The sequence below is a fragment of the Hibiscus syriacus genome, unplaced genomic scaffold (assembly GCF_006381635.1).
Source record: "Hibiscus syriacus cultivar Baekdansim isolate YM2019G1 unplaced genomic scaffold, ASM638163v2 tig00110429_pilon, whole genome shotgun sequence".
NCBI classification, from domain to species: domain Eukaryota; kingdom Viridiplantae; phylum Streptophyta; class Magnoliopsida; order Malvales; family Malvaceae; genus Hibiscus; species Hibiscus syriacus.
This window is the reverse complement of record NW_024062733.1, coordinates 6875481-6886060: the sequence shown is the minus strand read 5'-3', so window position 1 is coordinate 6886060 and position 10580 is coordinate 6875481. Positions and strand designations below refer to the sequence as shown.

The following is a 10580-nucleotide window of genomic DNA, read 5'->3' as shown; positions in this document are numbered from 1 at the left end:
TTTCATTAAACTTCATCAATTTCTTTAATCAAACTTCATCAATTTCTTTCATCAAACTTCCTTCAACCATTATGGGCCTAGTTAATGCAATGACGGTACTGTAAATATTATTGATTTAATCATTCATGATTCTGAATGTAAATGAGTTTATGGGTGAAATTAGGCTAATGATAATGGGTTGGATGAGTTACTACAATGATAAGGGAGAACAATGTTTATTATAGCACTTATGAATAACATTGTAACTTGTGGTGATTCTGAACTCATTGAGTGATCTTAATCGTAAAAGAGAATATAGTTCTCCTTAAAGGATTCGGGTTCAAGTAGTTGCATCTGCAGGGTATGTATACACTGTCAATAAACTAAAACAATTTCGAACATATATATACTTGTAATTACCCATATTAAAAAAAATAGATAGCTAATGTATTCTAAAATAATTGTGGAAGATTCGACAAAAAAAGGGATAGAAGAAAATAAGATTATTAGATTGTTATTGAGGTAAATCAAAATACAAGTACTGGGTTTGTTACATATTTAGAATTAATGACGCAGAGTGAGATTATCTCATAATTATGACGCATAGATAGATAGGCTATGTCATAAATAGAACTTATCGGAAAGAAGCTAAGCATGACAACAATTGGAACAAAACCAAGCATGGGATTAAAACTGCAAATCTATAACTTGCTTAGCAAAACTACGGCTTACACTTAGTTCTCACCTGATACACGGCTTTGCTTCTCCTCTATACCCGATTGAGAGAATCTTCGCCGAAGAACTTCTAGGACATTTTCTATCTTTACGCCTTTACGCCTTAGTAAAACCATGGCATGGTAGAGTACATCCGCCATTTCTGAGCCTGCACGTGAACCATCCTCGTTCTCCTCCAGTGTTTGGCACAACTCATCTGCTTCTTCCCTGCATAAGTAAACGGGCTTATATAAAATTTAACATGCAAATACCATATACATACTCTTAGACATACAAAAGAGTTTTTTTTTTTATAAAAGTTGGAGGTCTCATTAAAAACTCCCTTCGTATTCGTCCACGTACTAATAAAGACATACAAAAGAGTTAAAGGACACATGGCATATATCATATACATACTTTAAACATTCTGCTCATTAGATGTTTAACACTTTTCTTGACAAATTTGGGGCAAATACAAGGTAATATATGTTCAAAGACTCAACCTAGTTAGGACACATAAAATTAGCACAGTTATGGTAAAACTAACTATACCGGATTTTTGAGCACAACAAGTTTTCATCGCTTAAGAGTCGTTTAGTCCACGAGGGCTTTCCATGTTGCCCCGCTAACTCTAATTCTCTTTTGGAAATTGTTGATTCTAAAGAGTATAAAGTTGTCAATGCCAAGTTAGTTTCTTCAACCTGCCAATACAGACTAAATTAATTCCAAACTTGCAAATAACACCATATAATGTAATTTTGAAGTATGGATAAAAGATTTTGACGATTTTGTTAAACGCGAGAGCTGCTTACTTCTTGCTCCTTCAACAAATCACTTATTGATGTGAAATAGCATGTCTCTGACCCTGTGTGGCAGGTAGGGCCATCAGGCTTCCCAAGGTAAATTATCTAAAGGAGAAGTATCAGTTATGTCAAACTTAATACATTATGCAATCAATAAAAATGCCAAACAGAAAGTAGATTTTGAACGAACAGAATCACGATCACAATCAACAAATATGTCATGAATGTTGATGAAATTATTGGAAGTTTCTCCCTTTGTCCACAACGTTGCCCGTGATCGACTGAAGAACGTCACCTTCCTAGAAGAGATTGTTGTAGCTAGTGCATCCCTATTGACAAAGCCTTGCATTAATATGGCTCCTGTATCAACATTTTGAGCTATAGCCACTGCTAAACCTTTGTCATCCCATTTTATACTATCCAACAAAGTATCAACCTATAATTAAAAATTTACATATTTAGGTCATTCTCCATGTACGTGTAGTTTTTCAAAATATGAAGAAGCATGAAAAGAACATATATAAAACAAATATAAATGAAAAAGCATGCAAAACACTTCTTCAAAATAACCATGCTTCTAATACACTATACAGTGCAAAGAGCTACTACATGCTATATTCAGAAGTCATAAAACAAGTTTCCCAAATCACCATGTTAAACAAATCAGAGATCTAATCTTTAAGAATAAAAGATTGACAACTAAATTAAAGAGGTTTTGAAAGATGAAGGGTCCAGATGCAACTCAAGTAATAACTGAACCCAAATTGCCAAGCAATAGGACTCTTTCAAGGGATGGTTACCAGATGGATTGGGAGCCAAACTGTCAATCCCTTCCCTATCTTTAGTTTTCCAGATATGTAACAATCAGTACTATAATGTCAAAGATAGGGACCTGATGTATTTCGGTTAATTCATAGGCACTAGTCAAAACACATATATTGAAAAGGAGTGCTAGGGTAGTAACTAAGAATAGGAACAACATTATTTAACTATTTTTGTGGCATGCAAATGCCAGGTTAACTTACCAAGAGTAATTCAGGCATCAAATATTGGCATGAGTTATGGCAAAGCCAGGATTCACAGCTAAGGCAAAGTCCGTTACTATTACAAGACTGCTAAAATCAAATCAAAGTTTGATAAATCTTTTTCCTATCTAATGTTCACTAATAGCTAACCTGTCTAGCTTATCCTTTTGCATTCATTTGGCACACCACATGTATTCATAAAGGTATGTATGATTAGATAATATTTAAAGATCTGGCCACCAGAATAAGACAAAAATATTTCACACTTTTCTTGCTAGGATAGGATCAAAGATAAACCCGTCTAAAGTCTGTGCTTTGCAAACTATTTAATCAAACAATGGCTTGATAGAGTAAAAAACAGTCGCATAATTCTACTAAAAACTGTTGGCCGATTCATCAAGAAAATGCACATCAAAAACATTACCTTTGTTTGAAAGTTGGTATCTTTCTCAAATTTCCTCAAGGAAGACAAACAATTAGCATTCATCTTTTTCTTCATGTTGAATCCACCACAAACACCAGCAGGAAAGAAGTTAGAGACTTTGAAAGAAACACTTGCAGGTTGAATACAAGGGAGAGATGAAATCGTCATTGAAACTTCAAATTTAAAATGGCTATATTCCAGTTACGTCTATGTAAAGCTGAAAATAAAAATGGGAAGCCAACATTACTAAAAAACTAACAACCAGAAGAATGTCATTAATTTAATTTAGTGAAAACGATTCAGAGTTTCATATAAATGCAAAGAAGAGTAAAAAACAAGGCATTGTTTGAACCGCAACAAGAAGGGAAATCAAGCTGTAGCTGAGATATAAAAGAAGGCAAAACACTTTATAGTTTATATTGCTTCGAGTGTGTGAACCCTATGGGAAGCAATCAAAATTGATAACTACCAGATACAGAACCCGTTTGAGAACACAGAAAAGAATGGGGTGTAAAACGCTAACATGCAACAAAACCAAAATAAGGGAAACCGTTCTTGTACAGAGATGACAAAGCAATGGAGTGTCTTTAAATCTTGTGAAGTTGCTAAACCCCAACTCGCAACAAATCCTTAACTTGAAAACAACACAAGGGCATTTTCTAGGAACTAAAATACAATCTATCTATATATACTTACATAAAATCTTTGACTGGCCTCCATATCACAGATTAATTGAGCATCAACTCAATCAATGAAATTAAAATAAAACACACACACACGCCAAGCATAAAAACCCAACCAAGTGTTTTAATTGCTACTAGATTTTGAAACATGTCAATTATATCAGTGAAGAAAATCATTTTCTAAAAAGAATATGCATTCTAGAAAGATGTATTTTAAGCGCTATATAATTATTAACAAAATATTAATCATCAAATTAGAACATCATAATTTAAATTGCTAAACTCAAGCTAGGGGAAATCATATTTTACATCGAATATAACAGCAACGAAACCAATCCGAAAACAAATGCAGAAATTTACAGGTACCCAGAGCTTCAAATAAATAATAAGCCTAGAGGATAATGGAAATAGAGGGACCCCTCCAAACTCTTATCTTTAATGTGAAACCCATGAATGGAACCTACGAATGTTTGATAAAAACGCAAGACCAATTCGAGGAACAGAAAAGAAAAAAAAAATAGAGAATGGGGATCGAAGCTAACCGTCGACACTCGATACTCCTGAGCTAAGCCTGGAGGCAAATTGAAATTGGCGAGAAGGAAGGCGACAAGGCAAAGCTTAATAGTTTACTTCACTATGAGTAATTTCTTGGGTTAACTACACATTTAGTATTTCAACTATCAATTTAATTTCGTTTTTGGACACCCTACTATTTGTCTTCAAAATCATTCCTAATATTTAATTTTAGTTTCATTTTGGTCACCCACTATTAAAAAATTAATGGTGATGTTGATGTATCACAATAAGATAATTTCATATCATCGTTGAAAAATAAAAATGTCACATCAATAGTTATGTTAATTTTTTAACAATGGGTGACCAAAATAAAATTAAAATATAATAAATATACAAAATGTGCCTTACTTATTCCCTTTTTTCCAGTTTAGTGCCTAATGTTTATTTTATTCTTGTTTGGTACCTAACGTTTCATTCCGTTACTCAAAATGGGTCAAGCCGTGACGGACCGTTAAGTTTGACCGTCAAGTAACACGTGTCACAACCTGATAATTTTAAACAATTTATTTAAAATTGAAAAATTAAGAATATATATATATAAGAAAACATAAAATTTGAAATAAACCCAAAACTTTGAAAACCTTCATTTCAATCCCTAAAACCATGTAGGTCGTCGCCTTTTTCCGTCAACAAAGCTCAACCCGACCTCCCCTCCCCTCTTCTCGGTGACCAAAATCCCCATAAAATAATGATCGATCGACTGTCGAAATCGCGTGGCATCACGATTTTCATCATAGGGTTCGCGAGGTATAAAATGTTGATTCTTTATCGATCGGTCGTCAATCAGTCATGATTTTATGGGGGTTTTGGTCGCTGAGGAGAGGGGAGGTCGGGTGGAGTTTCATCGACGATAAAAGGCGACTGTTGGCGTGGGTTTAGGGGTTAAAATGAAGGTTTTCAAAATTTTGGGTTTATTTCAAAATTTGTGTTTTCTTTTTAATATATATATATATATATAATTATAATGTTTTAATTTTAAATAAAATTTTAAAATTACCAGGTTGTGACATGTGTCACTTAACGACGAAATTAACATTGTTGACGACCCAAGCACTTAAAATAGTAACGGAATGAAACATTAGACACCAAATTGAAACGAAATAGACGTTAGGTACTAAACTGAAAAAACATGCATAAGTTGGGAAGCTTTTATATATTCAAGCCTTAAAAAATAAATGGTGACCAAAACGAAATAAATATGATAATTGAATACTGATCGTGTAGTTTGCCCTAATTTCTTTTAGGGCAAACTAAAGTTATTAACTATTTGATTGGATTTTATTTTAATTACTAAATTAGAATTGTATTAATTAAAACATTAAAATTTTAATATAATTTCAATTAAGTTATGGACTAATATTTATTAAAAAAATTATTGACGCGATTATAATATGTGTTCATCTTATTGTTAAAAATTAAAAAAAATAAAACTAAAGATACTTAAATTTGGATAAAATGGTTTAGCAGATCATAATAAAACTTTTTTTTTTATTAATCTAGGGTGATTTGATTACACATGGTAGTCTCAGTTCTAAAGACTCTTAATCATTTAATGATGAATGCTCAAATATCCCATAATCGTTGGTGTTCGAATCCAAAACTTCTGGAAAAAAAATCACCCTTAACTACTGAGGTCGTTTAATTCATCTCATTAATATAATTAAATCCAGAATTTTGTGAACAAGTATAAACTCAGAATCTAAAATCCAAAGTAAACTTGAGAAACTGAAGATACAACATAATATCCAAATCTATATATGTAATATTTACTGATGTAAAAGCTCAATAGCTCTTAGCAAAGTGATTTTTAAATATATTGATGTCAAGGTTCACATTTTGTTTGTCCAAATAAAATGTTACATGTATAAAATATGAGACAAAAAGAAAAGAAAATAAAATCTTATAGATCCAAAATTTGCTTCCATGGTAATTTATACAAGTCGCGGCAAACGACATTCAATTCCTCGACATGATCTCATCATAAAATTCCTATACATGAATCAAGAATGAAACAAACACAATTGATAACATGGAAAATATTCGATTAAATAATCTGAATAGAAAACCATAAATATATGACTAGTAATAAGTTAAGGCATGCAATTACGCACTTTCCTTAAGATAGATTTTCGGCTACTCCTTGTTGCTCGAGATCTTTGGTCGTCTGTCTCCCAGGATACAACAATAAGATGATCAACGCACAATAACACAACTACTGAGGTCACGAACTATTCCTTGTCTTCGTCTATCACTAAAAACTAGAGAAAAGAATTCCTTTGAATTGGTTTTTGAGTTGTTTTTTAATTGTGTTTAACCTAGTAGGTTAACACAGTATTTATAGGGAGTATACATTGTGAATAATTGAAAATTTTTGACCTAATGAAGAATTAATGAGAATCAAGAAATTTCCAAACTTATTGTTTTGATTAAAGGAACATTTTTAATATTTATCCTTTTAATTCTAAAACGGATTTTGAAAGATATGTTCTTTTTGAGGAAAAATTATTTCACCTTTTGTTTAAAATATTTGCAAGCCCACAAAGAGCTAGACTGGCATGGACATTCACGTTACCCACATTATGCACGTCTGCATATTTACGAATCAATAATTGGTTCTACACTTTTTTCAACAATGTTTGGATCAATTTCTCATTCAAAGCTCCAAAATTATTAAAATTTTCCAACAATCCCCCACATGAATGAAATTGATCATTTTATCAAAACCATTTTGACTCGATGTGGTGATAGACTCTACGATCGATAATTGTATATGATAGGTAGGTGTCCTCCTTTGAACCTTCCCTTGTGACAATATATTTACTTTACTAGCTGACTAGTAGACGTGATGTCCTTGAACTGTTATGTCGTTTGTGTAAACGATGATATACTTCATACAACTACCTCCTGACAAGAATTTTAGTTCTCATGGGTATGTCCTTAAAGCCACGTACATTGCCTGGTTCTACAAGATTTTCAAAGAACTATGCCCAATATTTTCTTTGAAGCGGCTCCTGTAACATCCTAAACTAGTACGACACACAGTTGACCAATCAAAATGCCACACGGAACCACCAGAGTGGCTAACCAAATTTTTCTTTTAATTTTTTTGTTTTAAAATGATCATTTATAACCACTCATGCTAAAATAAATCAACCACAATTTAAATAAAATATTTTACATTAGGAGCTCCCAAAATAATATTTAAATCATACAGACCATAATTTAAAATGAGTTATGACTCAAACAAAAATATACAAATCGAGGTTTACAATTATACATGCCCTCTAAAGATGAACTCGAGATGTAGTCTGCACTATATGGGTCTGGATCATTGCTTTCAAAAAGTCCTCGAATTGCTCCTCGACTAATCTGCGTAAGGAAACAAATTTCAAACACTTAGCTAACTAGCCCAATGTCACACTAACAACTAAGCCATACTAAAAGTGTTCATGCCATGCTTAAGCTAACTGATAATTACAATAGTGAGTATACCCGTATACAACACTCTCTACTCTATTGTAGAAATCATGGTGCAGCTGAGGGTGATGCATTACGGAGCTCACACACCCTTCTAGTCTACAGAGATCGGTTGCTCGAAATTTCTGCATCGGTCACCCCCCTCGACTAGCCCACTCCTTGAGTGTCGGACCTTGCGCCCAACTAGTTAGCTTTAAGTGCCTCACGCACTACCTAAGGATATATCTGGACTGAATCTATACTTTCGATAATGCTAGCATTTTCTAAAGGAACTCAGATATCCTGATTGTTTCCTGAGCATCATCCAAGGCTATTTTTATGTTATCCTAATTGATATTGTTTCTAAGTGTAATATTAATGTCTTTAATATTCTCACTTGTAGTCTTATTTGATGATATAATGAAGTGTTGGGGTACCTCGAGTCTAATTCCCTTAAAGACTGACATTTTTGCCCAAAACAGACTAAAAGTATCGATACTAGCCCAATAATATCGATACACCTACAAACGTTTTGATACTTTATATAAGCATCGATACTTTTAAACATTATGTTCCACCCATTTTTGAAATTTTCTAGGAGTTTCGAAACTATGACCTAAAGTATTGATACTCTTGAAAGAGTTTCGATACTGCTACCCAAAAAACACGATTTTACTCATAAACGAAGAACAAGTATCGATATTATCCCTATAGTATCGATACTCTACCTGCAGAAGTCATAAACCAAGTATGAAAAACTCTATTTTTCAATCCCAAAGACCTTAGTGAGGTCTCAAAACATGCTTAAAGTTTTATTTGATCAACAACGGTCTTAATAGAGGCTTTAAACACATTTATAACTCTAAAATCAAGAATTTCACCATGAAAATAGTTATCATGATCAACTCAAACGTTTAAACTTGAGCTTCTAATGACTCACTAAGAGTATAGAATAGTTGTAAAGGAGTTACCTTGCTCCTTGGATGGCTGGAAACTTTTTCAACTCACTCAAGATTCAACTTTTCTTTTCCTTTAGCTATTGACCTTTCTCTTATATCCCTTAGTAAACAAAATGAGAAAATGGATTACCAATTCATCTAGGAGTTGAATAACATCTAAACAAACTCCCTATTACTAAAAACTTAGTGTTGAGTTAATCGATTGACGGAATCGGCCAAGAGGGGGTGAATTGGCAATTAAAAAATTTGTGGAAGCTTTTGCAGAAAATTGAAGGTAATTGCACAGCGATTTAGAGTGGTTTGACTTTATCAACCAAAGTCTACATCCACTACCTTAGCTATCCACACTAAGGATTTTCCAACAAATTCACTAATTTGTTCTTTCTTTTTGAGGCCAAAGAGATAACCTTAAAACTCCCTCAAGAATATACCCCAATTCTTGAGAACACTCTTTTCTCAAAGAGAATATTACAAATTTGCAAACTTACAAGAAAAAACTCACAAGGCAAATATGTTTGCACAATTCTAGAACAAAGAAAGAACACTCAAGAATAAATACAATTGAGCGCAATAAGTGTTCTTGAAAGCAAAATGAATATTGAATGAAAAATAGGCTTGAAATGTTCAAACTTGAGGTTTGATGCTTTCTCTTTGATTCTCTCTTGATTCTAGTTGCTTGATGTTTCTTGTTGTTGATCAATGGCTTCTAAGCTTGTTTAAATACACCTTGATTCACTTCTGAACGTTGGGGATGATTAGTGGAGTCAATAGAGCCGTTTAAGTGTGAAAACAATTAATTAAAGCAGTTGGGAGCGTTAGTGCATCGATGCATACCCATGGTGCATCGGTGAATCAGTGTAAAATTCAAATATTTTGACCATTGGACCCTTAGTGCATTGGTGCACTAAGAGTGCATCGATGCATCAAGTGCATTTAATGTTTCAAAATAGCCAGAGTGCATCGATGCATGACTGGTGCATCGATGCATCAAATGCATTCGATGTTTTCATAACATCCTCAATGCATCGGTGCATGGTATGTGCATCGTTGCATGAAATGCATTCGATGTTCAATTTAATTCATGGTGCATCGATGCATGGATTGGTGCATCACTCTGAAAAATTGATTTTAGGCTTGATTTTGGTTTAAAATACTTTGTGAAAATTGTTTAAAAATATATTAAGTATAAAACACAATTTTACACATTTAGTAAGGTTTGAAATTGATCTTAAAAGACTTGGAGTAATAATTTGATATTCTATTAATTGAATCGAATATATTTAGAAAATCATTTGTAAAATCTTAAAATTCATTTAAACTAATTTGTTATATCGAAATACAAAAATGTTTTCAACAATCTCCCCCTTTTTGATATAACAAAACATTTGTGTTAATTTAAGATTTTTCTAAAATTTGAAATCAATTTTGAAAAATTACTCCCCCTAACTATAACACTTCTCCCTTAAAACATAACATTTCTCCCCCTTTTTGTTAAATCAAAAAGACTTAAAATCGATTTATACAAGGTTTTGAAAAACATAGCCAATTGATATATATATATATAGCTTAAGCTGCTAAGATCACAATCAAAAGAGAGATTAGTCATTAGTTTCATAATCAATATTCATAATAAAATGTGAAATTGTAAATTGGTCATATTTCAACTAAAAGATAAATGATGCATATATTGAAACAAAACAAAATATATATATGAAATAAAAGTTCAAATATCCATCAAACAGTCATCCAACAATCAAAGAAAGACAATCCAAAATGTTTTAACAATTTAAATTCAAGTTCAACCAAAAAACAATCAAAGCAAAATAATTCTATTCATCCATAGAAGGATCGGGAGGAGGAGGAGGGTAACGAGCTCTCATCTCAAGCGTGAGTGCATCCAAATGATCATTCATATCTTGTTGTCGAGCTCCCAAGGTAGAGAGATGGGACTCAATGAATGT

General features: G+C 32.8%; 1 protein-coding gene across 2 annotated transcripts; it reads right to left on the bottom strand.

Moving 5' to 3' along the window:
* Window positions 1–524: 524 nt before the first annotated feature.
* LOC120124827 (histidine biosynthesis bifunctional protein hisIE, chloroplastic-like) lies at window positions 525–4228 on the bottom strand. Of its 2 annotated transcripts, XM_039143403.1 has the most exons (6): window positions 4171–4228; window positions 2946–3162; window positions 1687–1932; window positions 1506–1601; window positions 1246–1394; window positions 525–921 (listed from the first exon to the last, which is right to left on the bottom strand). In XM_039143403.1, the coding sequence occupies exons 2-6, from the start codon at window positions 3111–3113 to the stop codon at window positions 714–716; spliced, it is 867 nt and encodes a 288-aa protein (XP_038999334.1). In that variant the 5' UTR covers window positions 3114–3162; window positions 4171–4228; the 3' UTR covers window positions 525–713. The 2 variants fall into 2 exon arrangements, with proteins under 2 accessions (XP_038999334.1, XP_038999335.1); XM_039143404.1 differs by lacking the exon at window positions 4171–4228 and having other exon boundaries at window positions 1687–1912; window positions 2946–3085.
* Window positions 4229–10580: the final 6352 nt, after the last annotated feature.

Bases quoted from the DNA above. Each gene is read 5' to 3' on its own strand.
- LOC120124827 (XM_039143403.1), bottom strand. From the start codon at position 3,113: ATGACGATTTCATCTCTCCCTTGTATTCAACCTGCAAGTGTTTCTTTC. The intron at 1,602-1,686 runs GTTCGTTCAAAA...CTTCTCCTTTAG, and splicing joins TTGATTGTGATCGTGATTCT to ATAATTTACCTTGGGAAGCC. The intron at 922-1,245 runs GTATAGTTAGTT...TTACTTATGCAG, and splicing joins TTGTTGTGCTCAAAAATCCG to GGAAGAAGCAGATGAGTTGT.